The sequence below is a fragment of the Acinonyx jubatus genome, chromosome X (assembly GCF_027475565.1).
Source record: "Acinonyx jubatus isolate Ajub_Pintada_27869175 chromosome X, VMU_Ajub_asm_v1.0, whole genome shotgun sequence".
In the NCBI taxonomy this organism is placed as follows: Eukaryota; Metazoa; Chordata; class Mammalia; order Carnivora; family Felidae; genus Acinonyx; species Acinonyx jubatus.
In genome coordinates, this window is record NC_069389.1 from 2,014,210 (window position 1) to 2,038,642 (window position 24,433).

General features: G+C 54.1%; 1 protein-coding gene across 2 annotated transcripts in view; it reads right to left on the reverse strand.

Annotated features, from left to right (window-relative positions):
- The window catches only part of PRKX (protein kinase cAMP-dependent X-linked catalytic subunit), a 70,897-nt gene extending 51,333 nt beyond the window's left edge, over positions 1-19,564 (reverse strand). Inside the window, exon 1 of one of the 2 annotated variants that reach the window (XM_027052917.2) lies at positions 19,145-19,564. In XM_027052917.2, coding sequence (XP_026908718.1) covers positions 19,145-19,313 — 169 coding nt within the window. In that variant the 5' untranslated portion in view covers positions 19,314-19,564. The remainder of the gene's footprint in view (positions 1-19,144) is intronic. The other variant, XM_027052915.2, reaches the window with a different exon arrangement.
- Between the last annotated feature and the right edge of the window lie 4,869 nt (positions 19,565-24,433).

Consider the following 24,433-nt stretch of genomic DNA (forward strand, 5'->3'; position numbering starts at 1 on the left):
ATTGTCAAGTGTGTGTGGAGAAACAGAAAGCACCAATGGTTGAAAACAACCACCACTGATGGATAGATGATAGACAGACACATGATACATGATTACGATGATAGAGGATAGATACATGGATGGATGGATAGATGATAGATAGATAGATAGATAGATAGATAGATAGATAGATAAATAGATAGATATGATGGATAGATAGATGATAGATAGATAGATAGATAGATAGATAGATAGATAGATAGATATGTGTGGATGGATGGATAGATAGATAGATAGATAGATAGATAGATAGATAGATAGATAAAGATATATGGGTAGGTGCATGGGGGTTGGATGGATGGATGGATAGATGGATGGATGGATAGATAGATAGATAGATAGATAGACAGACAGACAAGATATATGGGTAGGTGCATGGGTGGATGGATAGATAGATAAATAGATATGATGGATGGATGGATGGATGGATGGATGGACGGACGGATGGATGGATGGATGGATATTTGAGTAGATAAGTCTGTGGGTGGGTAGACGGGTAGATGGATGGATGTTTGAGTTGCTACATGTTTGAGTGGATGGATGGATGGATGGATGGATGTTTGAGACTGGCTGGAGAGCTGTGTGGGTTGGTGAATACATGGAGAGGTGGATGGATAGATAGATAGATAGATAGATAGACAGACAGATAGATAGATATGATGGATAGATAGATAGATAGATAGATAAGATAGATAGATAGATAGATAAGATATATGGGTAGGTGCATGGGGGGTTGGATGGATGGATGGATAGATGGATGGATGGATAGATAGATAGATAGATAGATAGACAGACAAGATATATGGGTAGGTGCATGGGTGGATGGATAGATAGATAGATAGATAGATATGATGGATGGATGGATGGACGGACGGATGGATGGATGGATGGATGGATGGATGGATATTTGAGTAGATAAGTCTGTGGGTGGGTAGACGGGTAGATGGATGGATGTTTGAGTTGCTACATGTTTGAGTGGATGGATGGATGGATGGATGGATGTTTGAGACTGGCTGGAGAGCTGCGTGGGTTGGTGAATACATGGAGAGGTGGATGGATAGATAGATAGATAGATAGATAGATAGATAGATAGATAGACAGATAGATATGATGGATAGATAGATAGATAGATAGATAGATAGATAGATAGATAGAGATAGGACGGATAGATAGGATGGATGGATAGATACATACATACATACATAGGCAGACACATGAGAGAGAGAATCTCTCACACTAAGCCACAGGTTCCTCCACTTTGGCGTAACTGACATCTGGGGAGTCCCGAGTACTGTAGAATGTTGAAAAGCCTCCCTTTTTTTGCACCCACCAGATGCTTGTGCCACACCCCCTCCAAACTCCAGTCATAACAACCAATAGTGGTCGGACATTGCCAAGTGTCCACGGGGAACGAAAGTGCCCCTAGTTACGAACCCTTGCCATGGAGCAAGCAGTGGCAGGTAGGACTTTCTGTGGGGCAGGAACCTTCCACAACCTGCCGTCCACCACAGAAGGCACAAGCTCACAGGGGCTACCGGGGATCTGAAATGTGGCTATTGAGACTAGCTGATGAGACCATGCTAGTATTGTATTGCATGTGGCTCGTGGCTACCATATTGGACTGCTTTAAAGTTCCACCGCTCACGGGCACCTGGGTGGCTCAGTGGGTGAAGCATCTGACTTCAGCTCAGGTCATGATGTCGTGGTTCATGAGATCAAGCCCCACGTCAGGCTCTGAGCTATCAGCACAGATTCCGTGTCTCCCTCCCTCTCTGCCCCTCCGCTGCTCACACTCTGTCTTTCTGTATCAAAAATAAATAACTAAGAATAATAAAGTTCTACCATTCAGCTCACACTCAATTCTTGTAGCAAGTGTCAGCTCTCACGTTAGAAATACTTGGGGGGGGGGGGGGAGGGGAGCACCTGGGTGGCTCTGTTGGTTAAGCGCCTGAGTCGTGATCTCAGCTCAGGTCACGATCTCGTGGTTCGTGGATTCAAGCCCCACATCAGGGCCTGTACTGACCGTGTGGAACGTGCTTGGGATTCTTGCTCTCCTGCTCTCTCCTTCCTTCTCTCTCTCAAAAACTAAATAAACTAAAAAATATTAAAAAAAAAAAAAGAATTATTTGGAAACCTCTATCTTTGACCACCAATGATTCATGCCACCTGTGTTATGAATACAACCTAGGTCTCTGAACAAAGACAGAGTCAATACAAGGAGGCCAGCTGTTGTTTCCACCATGGCTCGTATTTCACTGTGTGTCAGACGCTCACACGTCCCTGATGCAGGAAGGCACAATATAAGGGCGGTTCCTGCGTTCACTCAGTTTAGTTACAACCAGGCCGGGCGGGCAGGCAGCAAACATTCGTTATAATAGCAATAAGAACCTTGATGAGCTTACTGGGGTTTCCTGAGCTTGTGGAGGTTCTGTGACTTGGTCAGACAGGTGTGGGAGGAAGAAAAAGATGGAACTTACCTTGGGGTCAGGGGTCAGAAAAGACATTCCCTTTCGAGGAAGTCAAGTTTCAAAATGGAAAGAGGAGGGTGGCTCAGGCTGCAGTCTGCTTCGCAGGGGGACAGGGAAGAGGTGAAGCAGGCGAGGGAGGAAGGGAAGGGGGTGAGGGAGGAAGTGAAGGAGGTGAGGGAAGGCAGTGAAGGAGGTGGGGGAGGAAGGGAAACAGGTGAGGGAGGAAGGGAAGGGGGTGAGGGAGGAAGGGAAGGAAGTGACGGAGAAAGGGAAAGGGGTGAGGAAGGGAAGGAGGTGAGGGAGGAAGGGAAGGGGGTGAGGAAGGAAGGGAAGGAAGTGACGGAGAAAGGGAAAGGGGTGAGGAAGGGAAGGAGGTGAGGGAAGGCAGTGAAGGAGGTGGTGGAGGAAGGGAAGGGGATGAGGGAGGAAGTGAAGGAAGTGACGGAGAAAGGGAAAGGGGTGAAGAAGGGAAGGAGGTGAGGGAGGAAGGGAAGGGGGTGAGGGAGGAAGGGAAGGAAGTGACGGAGAAAGGGAAAGGGGTGAGGAAGGGAAGGAGGTGAGGGAGGCAGTGAAGGAGGTGGGGAGGAAGGGAAACAGGTGAGGGAGGAAGGGAAGGGGGTGAGGGAGGAAGGGAAGGAAGTGACGGAGAAGGGAAGGGGTGAGAAGGGAAGGAGGTGAGGGAGGAAGGGAAGGGGGAGGGAGGAAGTGAAGGAAGTGACGGAGAAAGGGAAAGGGGTGAAGAGGAAGGAGGTGAGGGAGGAAGGGAAGGGGGTGAGGGAGGAAGGGAAGGAAGTGACGGAGAAAGGGAAAGGGGTGAGGAAGGGAAGGAGGTGAGGGAAGGCAGTGAAGGAGGTGGTGGAGGAAGGGAAACAGGTGAGGGAGGAAGGGAAGGGGGTGAGGGAGGAAGGGAAGGAAGTGACGGAGAAAGGGAAAGGGGTGAAGAAGGGAAGGAGGTGAGGGAGGAAGGGAAGGGGGTGAGGGAGGAAGGGAAGGAAGTGACGGAGAAAGGGAAAGGGGTGAAGAAGGGAAGGAGGTGAGGGAGGAAGGGAAGGGGGTGAGGGAGGAAGGGAAGGAAGTGACGGAGAAAGGGAAAGGGGTGAGGAAGGGAAGGAGGTGAGGGAGGCAGTGAAGGAGAAAGGGGAGGAAGGGAAGGAGCAGATGGAATCAAAGGAAGCGAGTAGGGTGGGCACTTATCCAATATTTGTGTCCTTATAAAAGATAGAAGAGGAGAGACACAGACACAGAGGAGAAGCCACGGGAAGCCGGAGGCAGAGACGGGAAGGACGCGGCCACAAGCCCAGGGACGCCTGGAGCCCCACAAGCTGGAAGAGGCAGGGAGGACCCTCCCCTGGGGCCTCTGGAGGGAGCACAGCCCTGTCCCACCTGGACCTCAGCAGCTCTGCCCCCACCCCTGCCCCCCTGCCTGGATTACCACAACCCTATCCCGCCTGGATCTCAGGCTTCTGGTCTCCACAACCGTGGGAACACAAATCTGTGTGTTCACAGTGATTTGCTAGGAAAGCCACAGGAAGACACTCCTGGATGTCGGGGAGACAAGGACCCCTCAATGGGCGTTGCTTTGGACACACGCTCTCCAGTCCAGTGCTCACTCAAGAGAAAGATCTAGGTTACAGGTGTGCATTTGGGAGCCCATGGCTCCAACCAACCGAAGTCACAAGCATGGCCAAGATCACCCTTCGATCTTTGAGACTTTTCTTCTTTAACCATTTAAATTTTCAGCAATCCTATTTAAAGCTGCTTCTCTTTTATGGTCACATCCTATTTTCGCCGATGGGAACAGTATCTTCAACTTCTCTAAAAGGGGGACTCCACGTAAGTCTCATGTGTCAAACGTCTCCCGTGTTCCTCTTTTTGTTTTAATCAAGCTTCTCCTGGGTTCCCTGAATGATCGGCTTCTGCTGGGATCACATGTCTTTTCTTATCTTAATGCCTCGCACAGTGCAACCTGCTGATAAACACCAGGTCTGCGGTCTCCCCCCCCCCTCCCCCCCCCGTTTAACAATGAGACGATACCAGTGAGAGTGACTCTGAAAGTTTCCGCAAGGGAGTGCGTGTGGGGAGCAGGGGTGGCTCTCAGAGCGAAAGCATCATCTTGGAGCGCCCAGAAGCCCTGCGTCCCCCCCGCGGTCGTGTTTACCCAGATCCTACTCGGCACTGAACATGTGTTATCAAATCGCTAGCTCCTTCTTGGCACCTTGATTATAATCCTTCCAACACTGACCTTTTCTTAGAGCTATTTGCGTTCATGCGATTCTTGAAATCCTGTGTTTTCGCGTCCCCCAATGAAGCGTTACGGTTCCTTGCACGCAGGACGTGCTAACAACCGCTTTCTCTAAGTAACGCCTCTGTGAAGCGAACTCCAAACCTACGATGCATTGGGGACATCCAGAGCTGGAAGGAAGCAATGCAGTCAAGTAGGATCCAATTGTGAGCACCAGTGACCGCGTCGGCTGGTTGGCGGAAGATGTAACCCGCAAATTCAACGCATGTTCTTTGGACACAAGGAGGCGTTTCATGTTCTGAAGAGTCGCCAGATACGCAAATCGCCATGAATCGGTCATTGCATCCGGTGCCCACTCAAGATCCTCTGAGACCCGGTCGTTGGCTTGGAACGGCAGTCGTCAAACGCCCTGATCTCGGGATTCTTCGGCACCCTGGCAACAGATCAAGGACTCTAAACGATGCTTGCGTTGTTGGCCTGTGGGTGTTACTATCTGGAGAGCGTAACCGTATCAGCAAGGAAAACAAATATAGAAAACACAAGAGCGAGCTAGTGCACCCCACTGGTGGCCAAAGATGACATCAGCACCCTTCAGGAAGCCTCCGGAAACCACCAGACACTCCCCGGCAAGAGGGAGAGAGAAAAGGTCAAAGGATATTTTTGTGCTATGATGAACGGAGGCGTGACCCCATGCACTTCCCTGAGACGTTCTCAGGGGAGCCCCGCGGGTCCCCAGGCCCCACTTGGAAAACTATCTTGGGCTCCCCATGGCGACCCATCATGCAACCGCCAAGGTCCTCCAAGGGGCATTAAATGGGAGTATTTTGCACACGGCACAGTTCTGCGAACACGACGAAGCTATATGTTCGATATCGGTTAGTTTCTGCTCTGCAAAGGACACAAACGTTTCGTTTGTAAGGTTTTACGATGCGCCCTTGTCACCCTGCGGTAACACGTCCGTGGCGATCGTTAAAGGGCCCCACGCACTAAATCCGGGCATTCAGAAAGTCTCGAGCAAACAGCGCGCACCCTGACGTATCACAGCCGGATGCAGGATGCCTTCCATGGAGAGTGCTCCCAAGGCTTCCCGCGTCAAAGCACAACCTTTCCTCCGGGCCCAAAAGTGCCCCTGGAGAATGTGATGCAAATACGTCCCCCTCACAACCGTCTCTCAGAGACAATATCCCAATTCCCTCAAGAGTTTTGATATGCCCACTCACCTTGTCTTATCGCCTCCCCCCGTCCCGTGACATGCACCATCTGTCAAGCAAACGCATCGAACAGGACTGCGCTCTGCACTACGGAGTTATTCATTCCTTCGCCGAATGGCAAATTTTATCAAACGCCTGCTGTATGTTTTCCTACCAGCGTGTGACGTTCAGTGAAGAAGCCCGGATGCCCAGCCGTGGTATGGGACACCGCTTTGGGAACAAGGACCGTCCAAAGGCACAATTTCCAAGCCACCTTTTGGGGTGGAGCAGGGGACCACCTGTTCTGCTGAGGAAGAACCCCGGGCACCCAGCTTTGGAGCCGGACGCTGCTTCCCCATATAATGTGGCAGCTGGTCTCGGTGGAGCCGCCCTGTTCGCCAAAATCCGAAGAAGGACAGTATGTCCGAGTGCCCGAAGGGATGTCACCCAATCAGCCAAACCCCTTCCAGCTGCGTATCCTCCACTCAAGACCGCGTGCACACGTCCCGTGCGCTAACGAATGTGAGAAGAAAAACACGCCACAAAATACCTAACCCAACTTAACAAAAAACGGTAGGTTTTCACCTTTAAAGGTAGGAAACCCCCACCTGCTGATACAAGAAGTAAAGAATCCAGACCACAGAGCCACCTGTCAAAGCTTCCCATTGATGGCTTTGCCGCGAACATCGCAAGCTCTGAACGGTGTTCTCAAGTTCACGCCTAGACTCACTCCAGCCGGATGGCAGTGTTACTCAACTGTTTCCTCTTTTGTTTTTTTATTTTAATTTTTTAATGTTTATGTATTTTTGAGAGAGAGAGAGAGAGAGAGTGCAGGAGGGGCAGAGAGAGAGGGAGACACAGAATCCGAAGCGGGATCCAGGCTCTGAGCCGTCAGCCCAGAGCCTGATGCGGGACTCGAACCCGCGAACCGTGAGATCCTGACCTGAGCCAAAATCAGACGCTTAACTGACTGTGAGCCCCCCCAGGCGCCCCTCTACTTTTCCTTGTGAAGGAAGATAAGCCCCCCGGGACTCAGAGCAGCTGTCCTGAGATGCAGCGCATCTGGGGACACGTTTCTGGAGCAGGTGGCCGCTGACTTGTTTTCCTCACACCCCCTTTCGCGGCTTGTGCGAGGGGGAAGCAGCAGAGGGTGGTTAATTGTGTGGTGGCAGGAAGCCAGGCCGATGCCAGCCCCAGCTGGGAGGGACACCCCGAGCCCCACGAGAACGCACGGCCCCGTTCAAAGAAGCAACGGGCCACGAGCTTCCAAGGAGCAGACTCTGAGCCCCCCACAGGAGGCGGGGCACCAAGGGGCTGCCCGGAAGGCGGTGTGAATCCAGGAAGGGCTGGGCATTTCTGAGCAATCTTCCCAGCAATCTTCTTGCAGCCCAGAATCTTGATCAAAAGAAGACCCTTGGGGTGAGCAGAGAGAACATGAACTCAGAACTGTCAGAAAAATGAGAGCCATCAAGGAAGCGGGAAGGAAGAAAGAAAACAACAGATAGAAAAGGAAAGACAAGACAAGCGAACAAAAGAAGTAACAAGAAGCAAGTAGAAATCCATGCAATTAAAAACAGGAAGTCGACTGCGGGGGGGGGGGGGGGGGGCAGGGAATCAAAGAAAAAACAAGCTGGTTCTTGGAAAAGATCAATACTATGGACACATTTGGGCTCTGTTCCCAAAATAAAAGACTGAACTGTTTAAGGATGTCGACCAAAGGCCGTTGGCAACCGCGTGGAGGGAACTGGAGGGTATTATGCGACGTGAAATTAGTCAGAGAAAGACAAACGTCATATGACTTCACGAAAGGAAGACTTCAAGACACAGAACAGATGAACACAAGGGAAGGGAAGCCAAAATCATATAAAAACAGGGAGGGGAACCAAACATAAGAAACTCTTTAAAATATAGAGAACAAACAGAGGGCTGCCGGAGGGGTTGTGGGAAGGGGGATGGGCTAAATGGGGAAGGGGCATTAAGGAATCTACTCCTGAAATCAGTGTTGCACTACATGCTAACTAACTTGGATGTAAACCAAAAAAATAAAATTAAAAAAAATAATAAATAAATAAGTAGAATCATAAATTAAAAGAAAAAAAAAAAAAGATACCGACCAAAGACAGAAAAGCCTTCATAAGTAAAATCACCTGACAATATAACTCAACTATTCGGGGACTGGGGAGTCATTACTCATTTTAGGGTTTTTTTTTTTTTAAGTTTATTTATTATCGAGACACAGAGAGAGACACAGCATGAGCATGGGAGGTGCAGAGAGAGGAGACACAGAATCCGAAGCAGGCTCCCCAGGCTCTGAGCTGTCAGAGCAGAGCCCGACGCGGTGGGGCTCGAACCCATGAACCGTGGGAGCACGACCTGAGCCGAAATCAAGTGTCAGATGCTTATCCAATGCCTCCACCCGGGCACCCCATTCATTACCGATTTTATTTTTGTACATATACACTTGCTTTTTCTTGAAAGTGTTAAGGATAACGGGATCTGGGGCCCAGGAAGGGGAAATTCTGGACACGTTACCATTTTAACGCCCTTTCGGTTGGGAGTAATCACTCCCAGCTGGATTTTCCGACTCTGCAGAATGATTTCCTTTGAGGTTGTCCCCAAACACAAGCTGGCCCAGAATCCTCCGGCCGACGGCCCAGCTACACGCCCCCCAGCAGGCACGCCCGGGCACACACACAGTCCTGCCTCTGTCCGCCCTCCGCAGTCCCATCCCGGGGGGCCCCCGAGCATGACAAAGGCCCTCTTTCTCGGAGCCCCAGCTCTTGCCGGCCACACCCGGCCCCACATGTGCGCAGCCCTTTGTTCCGTGGAGTGGCTCCCGAGATAATGATGCAGCGGGATGAAATCATCCGCCAAATTAATCGTCAACCACTTTAAAAGAACTCTCTGGGGGTTGCCCTCCGAACCTCTTTGATGAGCTGCCTCGTCAAGAATATGTCCAAACGAACCACCTCAAGACAAGGACTGTAATTTCCGCACACGAGAGCCGCGCAAGACAATGGGGCAGCGGGTGCGACGGGCGGGCAGCAACTCGTCCATTTTGGCAGGGATCTTGGGGGACGGTGCCCTTCCTCGGCTACTGGCCGAAAGGCCGGTATGAATTTCAATATGTCCCTGAAGTTCCACGCACTGTGGCACAGAACACGCTGTACCCAAGGTGGATGTCTGTCTCAAGCATGGAACCACCCAGGTGGGAGGCGTCCTGGGATGCCCCAGGTTCAGCCTCGGCAGGCTTCCCGCCCTGAGCGGCATGGGAAGCTCCAAGCAGGTCTTGGGGAGCCCACGGGACACCTGAGCTGGAAGGATCGCCCAGAGGGGTCCTACAGGAAACTTCTACACCCGGACACGGTTGACCCGCGGGGCTGGAGGCAGCTCCCCACCCTGAAGAACGTCTCTGCTTGGCCTCGTCCGGGCAGGAGGAGCAGGGAGGCATCTGCACCCCGGAATGTGCACCACTTACATCCCTGATACAGGTGCCCTGCTGGGGCGCGTCTCGGACCTCGGGAGGCTTGAAAGGACAAATCGCTGGCCAACTTCGAAGGCATCGGGCGGCTAAGGACCGCGTTGTCTCCTCTTCAAACGGAATCCGAATGCCAACTGGACTCCCATGTAAGTGCCCTAACGCTGAGGCAGAAATGGCCCATGGGGTCCATCCCACCCGGCATAGACGCGGAGACCCCTACCCACAGGAAGCAGGGGAAAAGGCTCCCGGAATTAGCTCCTTACAGGCTTTCCTCGTGTTGGTGGTGGTACTGTCTCACGAGCTAACTCGGAGAACAGAGCCTGGCAAGTTAAGCCAAAAGAAGTGCCCGTGTTATCAAATCAGTCAAGCAGCTCTAGACTCCTCGCCAACAATCGTGTCTGTCCTCCTGATCTCACTCCTCCAGGTGGACAACCAGCTCTGCTTCTGGGACGCCATGTGGCGAGCCTTCCGTCCGGTTCAGAGTTGCCTGTCTGACTGTGCATCCGGGACCAGACTGAAGCTTCTAGAAGGGAAGGTGGTGTCACCTCCGCTTTGAGCAACGCCACCACCAAGGCTCCCTTGTAACAGGAGAACTGGTTTTGCTTGCCCAGCGCAGGGGACGGGTCCCACAGAGGTGGCAATTAGTCCAGGCAGAGGAGGGCACAGAGGTAAGATGGTCAATTAACTCAATGAATCCCTTGTCTCTCCACCCTCCCCCCGCCCCCGTCTCTCACTCACACACCCCCCACTTAGAACTTCATGCATAGCTAATCAGACTAGCATTTCTCCTCCTAATGGAAGAGTTTTTATTGTTAATGCGGTTTGTCCATTTAGGGAAGTCGGTGCGGCTGGAGAAGGGGGAAGGCCAGGCAGGAGCACAGCCACCCCACTCCACTCTCTAAGCGGTGCGACTTAAGCGGGTGCTGGAGACAGAGTAATGCCTTCATCACCAACGTGCTACCTGTCACCCAGAGCCCCAGAACGTGTGAATGTTAGTTTACATGGCAGAGGGTAAACTCAGTTTCCTGGTGCTAATTACACACGCTAAGTCGTTGACTCGAAATAGGGAGATGATCGTCGGTGCAGTGGGTGAGTCCTTACAAGTGGGAGAGGGAGGCAGGGAAGCAACAACCGGAGACACGGAACCATGAGACCTGACCCAACTATGCCGCGCTAGAAGATGACGAAGGCGTCATGAGCCAAAGAAGGCGGGCGGGCAGCATCTAGAAGCTGTAGAAAGCAAGGAACCGGACTCTCCCCTGGAGCCTCCGGAAGGGAACGCAGCCCCGCTCACCCTTGATGTGAACCCAGGGGCACCCGCCTTCAGACTCCTAACCTGCACAGCTGTGGGATTTAAAATATGCATGTTATTTTAAGCCACTAAGTGTGGAGTAAGTTGTTAGAGCAGTCATGGAAGACTCATGTGGAGACAAGGCCCCCGAGAGTGATCACAATGGGAGAGTAAGCAGAGATGACCTTGCGGTGGGCTTTCTGGGACCCCTCCCCGCACCCCAACTCCCAAACCAGGAGATGGAACAAAGAGGCGGGGCGGGGGTGGTGAGGACTCTTTAGCGGCCTCAAGAGAAGCATATGCGGATGATTCAAGATCTACTGAATGGCACAAGCTCCAAATCCAGACAAATACCACCACCATCCGTCCCTGAAATGACGAGCCTGCAGCACGCTTGGGAAGCGATGATGAGGATGATGATGGCCACGATGATGATGGCGATGCTTGCCTTGGTGAGGCGTGCCTACTTCCTAGTTGATGCCAAAGGACAGCAGACACTCGTGCTCATGGCTGAAGCTCCACAGTCCTCCTCAAAGGACACAATAAAACACAACACACACACACCGCACTACGTGAAAAAGTGCATCTGGCGAGTGACCGCCTCGACCACGGAGCGTCCCAGCCCTTCACTGACCCCTGCTCAAGGACCATGTGGGCAAAATGTGGGGATGAAGAGCCAGGTCCACAGGCATCAGGAAACTATACCCCATGTAGTGAATACACAGCTGGGAATACGGTGCTGGGCAGGCATGGTTTCTGTCCCCGTCACTCAGCCCAGGACCCTGAGCGCCAACCCTAACACACTGTTGGTTCGTAAGTGCACTGACCACTCTCCAGTAGTGAAAGAAGAAAAAAGGCAGGGCGAAAGCATGGATGAGGCACTACCACAGGCTACAACGTGGATGACCCCTGAAGGCGTTACACTGAGAGAAAGAAGCCAGCCACATGAGGATTAACCCCATAGGACTCCACTGATAGGAAGTTCCTGGAACAGGGGTTTCATAGGGACAGAAAACGATTAAGAGGTTAGCAGGGTCTCAAGAAGGGAGACACGAGGGCGTGACTTCTTAGTGGGTGTGGGGTTTCGCTTGGGGGCGACGGGAGTGTTGGAAGTAGGGGGTGGTGATGGTTGCATACTACTGTGAATAATTTAATGCCACTGAGTTGTACGCTTAAAATTGGTTAAAATGGTGAATTTTATGTTATATCACTATAATAAAAAAATTTTTTCAAAAAAAAAGAATTAGAGGGGCGCCCGGGTGGCTCAGTCGGTTGAGCGTCCAACTTGGCCTCAGGTCATGATCTCACGGTTTGAGTTCGAGCCCCGCGTCGGGCTCTGCGCTGACGGCTGGGAGCCTGGAGCCTGCTTCCGATTCTGTGTCTCCCTCTCTCTGTGTCTCTCTCTCTCAAAAATAAAAAAAAGGGGCGCCTGGATGGCTCAGTTGGTTGAGCGTCCGACTTCGGCCCAGGTCATGATATTGCGGTCCGTGGGTTCGAGCCCCGCGTCGGGCTCTGTGCTGACAGCTCGGAGCCCAGAGCCTGTTTCAGATTCTGTGTCTCCCTCTCTCTCTGACCCTCCCCTGTTCATGCTCTGTCTCTGTGTCTCAAAAATAAATAAACGTTAAAAAGAAAATTTTTTTAATTAAAAAAAAATTAAAAAAAAAAAATTTAACGTGTTCCAAAACAAAACAAAAAAAAAGAATGAGAAAGTTGGGCTGCCCGACCACACGGCGTGGAAGTCACGGAGGGTGACTTCCCAAGACGTGGAGGGACCCAGATTTATACACCAGGTCCCACAGACATCCCACCAGATGGGGCGGACGTTCGCCCTTCTCGGTGGAGCGTGAAGGAGACCCACAGAGCGCCCCAGGAAAGCCCCTGGAACACGCAGCATCCCAGATCCACGAGCGGCACGCAGGGTCCCCGGGAACCAGTAACACCTCTCACCAGCCATCCCTTCCCAAGGACGAAAGAACGTCCACATCCCATGCAGAGTTTTGCTAGAGGTGCTACCTGAATGCACAAGGCACCTTGAGGGTTGATGGGTTGTGGTGGCTGTATTTGGAGATGGGGTCTTAAAACAGGGGATTCAGGTAAAAGGAGGTCAGTATCGCGGGCCCTGACCTCGTAGGACAGGTGTCCTCATAAGAGAAGATTAGGACGTAGACACACACAGAGGGAAGGCCATGTAAGGGCACAGAGAGAAGATGGTGTCTACATGCCCAAGAGAGAGGCCTCAAAACAAACCGGTCCCGCCCACACCTGGATCTTGGACTTCCGGGACCTCCGGGACAGTGAAGCAATAAATGTCTGTTGCTGAAGCCGCCCGTCTGCAGTGCTGTTTCTCTAGGCAAACTCAAAGGACAGGATGAAAAAAAAAAAAAATGTAGTCTATCCATTCCATGAAATACTACTTGATCATAAACAAGAATGAAATACTGAAATATACTACCTATACATACGAAACTCAAAAACATCATGTAAGTGAAAGAAACAAATTAAGAAAGGCCCCATCCTGTATGATTCCATTTACATGAAACGTCCAGAATAGACAAACCCATCAAGACAGAAAGTAGACAGGTGATTGCCAAGGGCAGGGGGAAGGGGAACAAAGCGTGATTGCTGAATGCATAGAAGGTGTCCTTCTAGGGTGACGGAACTGTTTAAGAACAAGACAGAAGGGAGGGTTGCATACTGGGAATGTGCCGAATGCTCTCGGGTTTGTTCACTGCAAAATTATCTTATGTCACGTGAATTTCAATTAAAAAGAGTTTCATGAGTGTCGGAAGTGACGAGGACCATTGTGATCATGACAAAGAGGGTACAAAGAGGGAGGATGCAGGCAGGTGTTGAAGGGAAGGTGGGGATGACAGTGTTGGTGACGATGGAGGGGATGATGGTGTTGGTGATGATGATCGGGTTGGTGGTGGTGGTCGTGAGTCATGGTGACATGGTCATGATGACGATAGGGTTGGTGGTGGTGGTCACCATGGCCACGATGATGATGGCGTTGGTGACGATGGTGGGGATGATGGTGTTGGTGATGATGATCGGGTTGGTGGTGGTGGTCGTGAGTCATGGTGACATGGTCATGATGACGATAGGGTTGGTGTTGCTGGTCACCATGGCCATGATGATGATGGTGTTGGTGACGATGGCGGGGATGATGGTGTTGGTGATGATGATTGGGTTGGCGGTGGTGGTCGTGAGTCATGGTGACATGGTCATGATGACAATAGGGTTGGTGGTGGTGGTCACCATGGCCATGATGATGATGGTGTTGGTGACGATGGCGGGGATGATGGTGTTGGTGATGACGATCGGGTTGGCGGTGGTGGTCACCATGGCCATGATGATGATGGTCATGATGACGATAGGGTTGGCGGTGGTGGTCACCATGGCCATGATGATGATGGTCATGATTGACGATAGGGTTGGCGGTGGTGGTCACCATGGCCATGATGATGATGGTGTTGGTGACGATGGTGGTGGTTAAGATGATAACCATGATGGAGGAGGTAGGACGTGGGCAGGTGTCAGGGACAAGCATAGACAGAGGTGATGGTGACGACGTGGTGATCTTCTCTCTCAAACACGGATGTATCCACAGCCCACCTTGCGTTGCCTGATGCAGCACCAGCTTTCCCATTATTTAACCCAAAAACCTTGGAGCTGAAGTTACTCATGACTTAGTTCTCTAAGTCACTGTTGCAGACGGAATGTCTGCGTCCCCTCCCAACCCCCCCCCCAGCAAAATTCACGTCTTTGAGACCTAAATCCCAGTGTGACTGTATTTGGAGACGAAGTTTCTAAGGAAGAAACAAACGTGAAATGAGGTCCTAACGGTGAGGTCCTCATCCAACAGAACCCCTTGTAAGTGTCCCTGTAGGAAGAGACACGAGAGGACGCACCCTTTCCCCACCCCTACCCGTTCTGCTTGCACGTGAAGCCCACGTGAGGACACGATGAGAAAATGGCCATCTGCGAAACAGGAAGCAAAGTCTCACCAGAAACCCAATCAGCCCGCATCCTGACCTCAGACCTTCAGCCTCCAGAATTGCGAGAGACCAAAGTCTGTGGTTTAAGCCGCCCACTCTATGGCAATGTCTCCCAGCGGCTCAACTGGGCTAATACGGTCACTTTCACACGGCAAATCGTCTGGGTTCAACCTCCAAGTGGTCCCAGAAGTTGAGCACCCGGTAAGATGTCCCCGATTCTAAACACCACCATCCACCACATCCTCAAGGGTTTATGCTCCCAAGCCTCTGCCCCCAACAAGCCCCAACAAGAACCTCTGAACCCACGGGAGATGCGGTCACAGCTCAAGATCCTGCAGCCCCTCCCCCAGTGCTCACACCCTGCCAGCCCTGCTCTGTGCCTTCCGGTCCCGGCTTGCCCGGCCCCACACCGGCCACAGTGACCTCCTGAGAGCTTCTGGAACACGTGCACGGGGCCCCGAGGTGGCCCTGGGGTTCCAGAGCACATTCTGGACCGGCAGCATCGCTGGGGACTTGTGAGGAATGCAGAGTCACAGGCTCCAGCTCAAGGGAGGGGACCCAGGAAAAATCTCCAGGGCGGGGCCGGCCTCGGCCCTGCAGGGGATCGTGACGTGGCCCAAGCCTGAGGACCAGCCACGGTGCCCACGGTCTTGTCCGCAAGGGAGCCCCTGCCTCACCTTCCAGGATTCGATCAAACATCTCCTCCTGGGAACAGCGGACCCCACGGTGCCCTCCGTGTGCCAGCACGGCCCGCCCCCGCCTCCGCGTGCCGTGGCCCCGATCCCACGACGCTGCTCTCTCCTCCCGCCAATGGTACCCACCGTGCACCTGTCTCAGCGCAGCGTAAACTCGAGAGGCAGCAAGCACCGTGCTGAGTCGTCTATGACCTCCCATGTCCCCGTCCCGAGGCAGGGGCTGGGGGAGGGGGATGGAGGGAGTTACGCACTGACGCAGATGAATGTTTGTGTCCCCGCCGTGCCCCCCAGCGTCATGGCATTCACATTTGCTGTTGGGCCTTCGGGACGTGTTTATGATTAGGAGAGGTTGTGACGCTGGGGTCCGCCCGGGGCTACGATGAGCTCCCTTATAGGAGACACACAGCCCAGGGCAGCTGGAGCGGGATTAGGGCCAAATTGGGGGAAGCGAAAGCGCGGGAGAAAGTCCTATCAGTGGGGAAGCAAAATGATTGCCAGGACTTTAGGCAGATCCGCCTACAGTCAGTGATTCACGGACAAAGGTCTCCTCGATCTTAAGGAAACACAACTTTGTGATTGTGCCACGTGTGAACTAAGCAAATAGCAGGTGGCGACCATGAGCCCCCAGGCTGTGTGAAGGGAATTCGCCCTGGCCTCGACTTGGGGGGGTTGGCCGCCATAGAAATGCACAGGATGGGGGCGCCTGGGGAGCTCAGGCGGTTTAGCTCCCGACTTCGGCTCAGGTCACGATCTCACAGTTCGTGGGTTCGAGCCCCGCGTCGGGCTCTGTGCTGATGGCTCAGAGCCTGGAGCTGCTTCGGATTCTGTGTCTCCCTCTTTCTTTGCCCCTCCTCTGCTCTCGCTCTCTCTCAAAAATAGCACTAAAATGTTTTTAATGAATAAATAAATAGGGGAATAAACGCACAGGGTAAAACTGGAGAGAAATGCATCCACCACAGAATCTGAAAGCCGTGCCTGCAGAAACTGGGACGCCTTGCACAGGGTCCACGGTCTCTCCGACTGAACCAAAGGCAACATCCTGGTTGGGATCTTGGGCCAAGAAGCAATCAGGACGCACGGAAGCTTTGCCAAGGGTGCACGGGACGGATTTGGGGATTCCCTGCGAGTGTATAATTATTTCAAAACATATATGGATATTTTTTACTTTTTTATTGTTTTATTTATTTTTGAGAAAGCGAGAGAGGCAGAGGGCAAGCGGGACACAGGCAGAGAGGGAGGGAGACCCAGAATCCAAATCAGGCTCCAGGCTCCAAGCTGTCACCACGGAGCCCCGATGCTCAAACTCATGAACCGCGAGATCATGACCTGAGCCGAAGTCAGACCTGCGACGGGGACTCGGCAGTCCTGTCCCGTGGGTGCCCCCGCCCCCCGCCCCCCCCCCCCGGAGCACCCAGCTGGCAGGCACAAGTGACGGGTGAAAACACGGCAGGGTCGGGGGGAGGACAAGAGTGAGTCACACACCCAAGGGGAGACGGGCAACGGGAACCCACACTGTGTGCCGCAACCACGAAGGGAAACGTCCTCCGGGGCGGAGCCGGGCTGTGCCCTCCCGTCCCGAATCATCCTGCACAGAAGGTTCTGGGGCGTGGGCACGGTGGTGGAAAACAGAGGTGCGGAGGGCTTGGGGGCGTCTGGGGAGTGCTCCCTCGGCGTGTAGGGTGTAGGGTGGGTCCCCGTCACAGAGGACTGCACTCTCAGGAGGAAAAGCACATAGAGATGGTCTATGGGCGCCCGTGTGGCCTGGGGCCCCGTGAGGTCGCCCGGCTGCTCGCCCCCTGGGACCCACTGCACCTTACGTTGGGACCTGGAGGGGACACGCACGGGCTGCGGGATGGGACGGCCGGGGCGGGACGGCCGGGGGTCCCTCCAGTCTTAGTCTCCGGGGCCGAGAGGGCTCAGGTTCACGTTCCTCAGTATTGAAGCACAAGGTTAGATACACCACCACAGAAACTGCACACACACCTCCGTCACTCACAACCCCCTGGGTCTCTCACATACACATACTTGGGTCTGTCTGTCTGTCTCTCTCTCTCACACACACACCCCCCTGGGCCCCTGACCACGCTCTGTAACCTAACAGCTGAACACGCGCCTCCAGCTCTCTGTCCACACCCCTGGAGCCCGCAGGAAGTTATCCTTGAGGAAGGAGCCTCGTCCCCACTAGGAGAGGCCAAGAGGTAGCTGGAGGGAAGCAGTCACCCTCCCACAGCCGCCCCTCTCCGTCCCCAAAGGCGGCGACCTTCTATTTGTAAGGACAAGACGACCGGCTGGGCACCTATGCCCACGGGGCCCCGCGTGACTGCAGGCGGCAGGAGAGGTCAGGTCCACAGCCCGCCCACACCCTGCCGCGGGTCCTGGCCGGTGGCCCGGGCCCGTCTGACAATAGAGCCATGCCTGTGCCCAGAAGCAATACAATGGGTGGTTCTGCGAGCCAAGGCTCCGCGGGTCCCCCAGCAACTTTCCATTGTTCACTCGGATTTCCACATACCCCCGGGGTCACCGCACTGGCCCGCGTTCCCGGCCCGCCCTGCTGCCCCCTGCAAAACACAGCCCACTTTTCCACCAGCCGGCTTCCGGGAGGGAGGGAAGGAGACGGGCACAGGGAGACAGACAGACGGAAGGATGAGGGAAACAGCGACAGGCAAGCAAGGAGAGGTAGAGGACGTGCGACCCGGGCCGTCCTCCCGAAATCGGGTTTCCTGGAGACCCTTCCTCACAGCCCAGTGCACAGGGCAGGGGGAGACCCCGGAGGGAAAAGAGAAGGTCTGGCTGCGTCTGCCGGCGTGACTGACCCTAGGCCACGACCTCGAGTTCACGGCTTCCTGATTCCCCGCCCAGCTTCCTCCTTTCCAAAATAGGCTTAGGGGACCCAGGAAAGTCCCCGAACACCCCTGTCCCAGGGTGACACGGCCCCTTCCCCACGCGCTTTCTGACAAAGCGCACGTCCCCCGAACCCTGTGGGCAGTTAAGACGTGCTAAGTAGCCACAGGCAGGTGGTGGGTGTCCACAACCTGAACCCGGCACCGCCGTGCGGTCGGGGTTTTCTGACCCCACTCGGGGCGGCCGCATAAGCCAGCGCGTCTGGGGATCCGCGCGCCCAGGGAACTCGCTGGAAATTACATGCAAGTCAAAGGGACGGGACAAAGGGAAATCAGTGTCCGGGAAGGAGCCCCAACTTTCAGGCGCTCAAGGCGTCCGTGTCCCTCGCCGCCCCCCGCCCGCCCCGTGACGGGCGCCCCGGGACACCTGTCCCCGCCAAGCACCCGGTGAGGTCTACGCGGAAGCATCCTGACGCTGGGCACAGGGACGCTGCCCAGAAAGAGTTGTGCAGGTGCGTGTGGCCGCCGCCTCGGTCGCTCGGGGCCCCTGGCTGGGAGGGCGGGCGACGACCCCAACGTGAACGTGAGGTGACCCCCCCCCAGGAACTTTCGTGACGTCGGGTGCCACGGACACCTGGGGCGGCCGGGAGTCCTACCTAAAGGGGTTTCTGGGGCGCGGGGCCCGGGCGCCCCGCAGGCGGGGAGGCTCGCGGGGGGCTGGAAGGGGACTGGCTCCGGGTCTCGGGGCGCCCACAGGGGCCAGGGGCGCACGGCCGGGACTCCGCGCGCAGACGCGAGCGGCCAGGGCCGGTCAGGGGGGCGGCCGGGCGACGGCACACGCGCGCCCTTTGTCTGACGCCAGCGTCCCCCCGGGCAGGCTCCCCCGCGCGCCCTACTCACCCACGGTGGCCAGCGTGTCGAAGTCCTGCAGGCGGTAGGCGGGGGGCTCCGGCGAGGGCGCCTCGGGGCTGGGGCAGAGCGCGGGCGCGCCGTCGGGGGCGTCGGCACGGCCCCCCGGGGCCTCGGGCTCGGTCGCCTTGGCCGCCTTGGCCAGCCCGGGCGCCTCCATGGGGGCGCGCTCCAGTCCGGGGAGCGCGCGGGGCCGGGCTCGGCGGGACGCAGCCTCGGAGGGCGGCGCGGCGGCGGCGGCGGCATCAGCGGCGTCCACCCATGCGCGTCCCCCGCGGCCCGGCGGAGCGGCGGGGACAATGGCGGGGCGCGGGGCGGCGCTCACTGAAGCAGCAGCAGCAGCAGCAGCTGGTGGGAGTAGCCGGCGGCCTCGGAGGGCGGGCCCGGGGGCCCGGGCGGCGGCGGCGACGGCGGCGGCGGCGGCGGGGGCGGGGGCGGCGCGGCCGAGGCGGGGGGCGCGGCCCGGGCCGGCGGGGGTGACGCGGGGTCCCGGTTCATCCCTCGCCGCCCGAGTCCGCGGCCACCCGCGCGGGCGCAGCGTGCGCGCCGAGGGAGGGGGGGCCGGGCGGAAGCGGCCTGGGCGGGGCCGCGCGCTCTCCCGCCCGCCCGCGCCCGGCCCGGGGACCGGGGCGTCCCCGCTGCCGCCGCCGCCGCCGTCGCCGCCGCGCTCCGCCCCCGCCGCGCCCCGGAGCCGCCCCCGCCAGGCCGGGGCGCGCGGGCGGGCGGCGCTGGGGTGGCGGCCGCGCCCCCTCGCGCGCCCCCGGGGGCTGGGGTCCCCGCCGAGCTCGCCCGGAAGGCTGGCAGGCGGGGCGGGCTGGGCACCGGGAGGGCGTGGCTGGCACGAAAGTAAACTTAAAAGATCCAACTGGAGCCGGAGCTGAGTGCGCCCAGGGCGCGCGGCCCGCGCGGCCCCTGGGGCGCTCGCCGGGTCTGGCGAATCCTAAGACCCCGCCCAGGTCGGCTTCCTGGTTCCTGGGCGGGGGGGGGGGGGGAGCCAAACTGGTACAAGATGCTGGCGGGCGTGGAGGGGAAGGGGTGGGCAGGGGCGGGGGCGAGCGCGCAGGACCCCCCCCCCCCCGTGAGTTTCCCGCAAGCTTTGCTAACAATCCATGATTATTTCCCAAACAAAAGCAACCAGAGCCAGACTTAAGAGCTAGGACGCCCGAAGGCAGTGCCCCCAACTCTGATGCTCCCTGTGTTCAGGACACCAGGCACAGTGTGGGGAAGGAAGGCAGGGCGCCCCAGGCCATTTGCGTTTACAGCTCCGTCTCCCACCCACCCGCCCCCGTTTAAGCGTGTCCGAGATCCCATGTGGGCACACTTGCAGAGGAAACGACTAGTGTGTATGTGAACTTGGAATGTCACGGCGCGTCCTGTTTTGTGTCTGGCCACCCTGTCCGCTCGGGGCGGGCAGGGGCGGCCGGTCCAGAAGGCAAGGCCACGTCTAAGTCAGAAGCGAAGCGTTTCACCGAGACTAGGCCATGCCTGCCGGGCTTGGCCAAGTGGGAGGGGCGACAGGAAACCAGAACCCGGCTCTGGGTGTGGTGTTCTGGCCCCGGGCTGCCAGCTTCGCCCCACCCTTCGTCTACACTTTGTGGGTGGCATTTTCCCCAGGGCATTAGGCAGAGCGCTTGGTCTGGTCGCTTATTGCCAGAGAGGTGGAAAAAAAAAAAAAAATGCGCGCCCTGAGCAGGCCGAGGGCACCGGGCTGGAACTAGGAGGGGCTCTGGGCACCAGGTCCTGCCTGGCCCTGCCCTGCGGAGGGGTTGGGGGGGTTCAGGATGGTCCCCGGGGGACTTGCCCCTGCGATGGTGCTAGGGGACTAAGCTTGGTGGTCAAGTCTGGGTCAATCAGGGACATGCTTTTTTTCCTTTCCGATTGCACCCAGGCAGCAAGGGTTCCAGAAAAACTTTCAGGATCATTATAAGGCCAGGTGGCCCAGTTGACTGATTCGGTCCTCTCCCACCCCTGAGCCTGACCACTTACCTACGTCTTCCTATAAATATCCTGGCCAGCTTGGACAACACCTTGCTGTACAAAAGCAGCTTTCATCTGGGAGGACCATAAAAGTTCTTCAGAAACCACAGCATATGACTCGGAAAGACAAAAGAAAGAAAAAAAACAAAACCCTGTAAGCTAGGCATTAAGGAGTCAGTACAGCCTCTGGGCTGGGACATGACGTTTGGGTGCGGGGAGGGCACACTGAACTCTGTCATGTGCAAACAAGGAGGTCCTGTCTCTAGTCCCGTGAACCGTGAGGTTAACGCAGCAACCCGTCCAGGTGTTCAATACTAGAGGAATAAATGTCTAGTTTTCTAAGCCAGCGGGAGTATAGATACGTGTCGTTCTTTTGGAAGAGTTAGGTATATACTTGTACATATGTGTGTGTATATGTATGTGTGATGTGTGTGTGTATGAGTGTAGAGATAGTGAGTTAAAATTAAAAAGCACAGGGGCGCCTGGGTGGCTCAGTCGGTTAAGCGTCCGACTCTTGGTTTCAGCTCAGGTCGTGATCTCACAGTTTGTGGGTTTGATCCCTGCATCAGGCTCTGCACTGACAGCACAGAACCTGCTTGGGATTCTCTCTCCCCCTCTCTCTCTGTGCCTCCCCTGCTCTCACTGTCTTTCTCTCTCAAAAGATAATACACAAACTTAAAAAAAATTTTTTTTAATTAAAAGGTATATTGTTACCTTTGCAGGCTTTATACTTATTACATTACATACTGTGTATGTTATATTCGGATATATTCTATAATATGTATTCTAATGTGTTTTATGACATATATTCTATATATATTCTAAATGTTTTTGTGTTTTATATTTGAGAGAGAGGGAGAGAGAACATGAACGGGGAAGGGACAGAGAGAGAAGGAGACACAGAATCCAACGCAGGCTCCAGGCCCTGAGCTGTCAGCACAGAGCCCGACACGGGGCTCGAACTCATGAACCATAAGAACATGACCTGAGCCGAACTCAGATGCTCAACCGACTGAGCCACCCAGGCGCCCCATCTACTATGTATATTCTAAAAGACATGCTTATGGCCCTTCAAAGACTTTACAACTTGTGTGTACATAAATATACATTATATATATATGTGTGTATATATATATAATATTGAGTATTATATATATTCTAACATTCTGTAATATATTCTAATGTATTTTATTATTTATATTTTAATATATTTTATTATACATTCTAACATTTCTATTCTAAGAAACATATTCAAGGGCATTGGGGTGCCTCAGTCAATTAACCATCTGACTCTTGATTTGCACTCAGGTCATAATCTCATGGTTCGTGAGTCCAAGCCCTGCATTGGGATCTGTGCTGACATCTTGGAACCGGCTTGAGATTCTGTCTCTCTCTCTCTCTCTCTCTCTCTCTCTCTCTCTCTCTCTGTGTCCCTCTCCCACTCGCTCTGTCTCTCTCGAAAATAAATAAACTTTAAAAGATAAATTGAGGGGCGCCTGGGTGGCTCAGTCGGTTAAGCATCTGACTTTGGCTCAGGTCATGATCTCGCGGTCTGTGAGTTCGAGCCCCACGTCGGGCTGTGTGCTGACAGCTCAGAGCCTGGAGCCTGCTTTCGATTCTGTGTCTCCCTCTCTCTCTGACCCTCCCCTGTTCATGCTCTGTCTCTCCCTGTCTCAAAAATAAATAAAAACGTTAAAAAAAATTTTTTTAAATAAAATAAAATAAAAAATAAATTGATAGTTAAACAAGTAAAAAAACATGTTCAGCTGCCTTTAGACGTTACAAGTTATATATAATGTTAGATATGTATTACACATTGTATTGTAATATTGTATAATATATATTCTAATGTATTTTACTATAAATTCTAATCCATATATTCTAAACAACAAGCATTCAGCTGCCTTGACAGAAATGGCAGTCTATATTCATAAGCATATTTACATATGCAAAAAACACATATATATACTTTTGAGTTAAATACGTGTCTGTATAGTGTCTCTCACTCAGGTAAACTCATAGTTTGGAAGTATACAGGTGGGTTTTAATACATGGTTGGAAGAAGCCTCCCCAGGACTTCTGGAAAGCAATCCTTTCAACAACGTAGGAATGCTTTGAATGTGGACACAGCCAGAGATGAAAATATTTCTATCGCTGGATGCCTGGAAATATGCCCACTTAGGCTTTGCTCTTTGCGGGCAGGCAGAAAATTCTGATAGATGTTTAGCTACGGGATTAGGGTTTCAGATTTCAGCAGCTAGATTTTCCTGTAATTCAGGTGAAGCCCTGTACCAGGTGTCCTGTGTTTACTAAGAATATAACAGAGTCATTTTCCATCGTCAATACATTGCTCCCCACTTTCTCAGATGAGCTGTGGCAAAGCCATGTATCGGGGTTTGCGAGTTTTCGCTGATCACCGATGACCCTTTGGCCAGCAAGGAGGGTCTCCAGGACTGGCCAGCATTTACTGCTCTTAGCTTTGCAAGCTTGTGCTTCTGGTTTCTTCCCGGTCACTGGACGGCCCCTGATAGGTCTGTGTTGGTTTAATGCGTTGGGAATTCATGGGAATTCATAGTTCGTGGGCCATGTTCTCTTACCATCCCGGGGACCTGGGCCTGTGTGCATGGAGGCGAACCCTTGGTGACTAATCAGACATGATGACACTTGCTTTATAATTGTATGTGTGGCCACAGTCATGGAGGCTTGCTCCAGTGTGAGCCCCGCTGAGTCACCGTCTTCCGCAAGCAGCCTGCACAGACACCCCAGGGCTGTATTTCGGTAGCTGGCTCTCGGGGGGTCAGGGGACCCCATGTTACACCCTCACTTGTATCAGAAATGTCGCCCTGGCCCAACATATGTCTTGAAACCAAATGATCTGGAAGTGCCCACTCTCGGGGCACCTGGGTGGCTCAGTGAGTTAAGCATTCAGCTTCGGCTCAGGTCATGATCTCACGGTTCGTGGGTTCGAGCCCCATGTCGGGCTCTGTGCCAACAGCTCGGAGCCTGGAGCCTGCTTCGGATTCTGTGTCTCCCTCTCTGTGCCTCTGCCCTCTCTCTCTCAAAAGTGAATACACATTAAAAAAAAAAAATCTTTTTTAAAGATAAATGAAAAACAAAAACAAGAAAAAAGAAATAAATACCCAGGCTGGTGATGGAAATGAAGCTTTCACCCTGGAGACCTCACAAACCCTTCCCTGGGCAGGAAGGTCGCGAATTCCAAATGGGCTCAACAGCAATTAACTCACTGGGTAGAAACATGAGCAATCCGATAATTGGGCATTTAAGTAATATCAATGAATCATC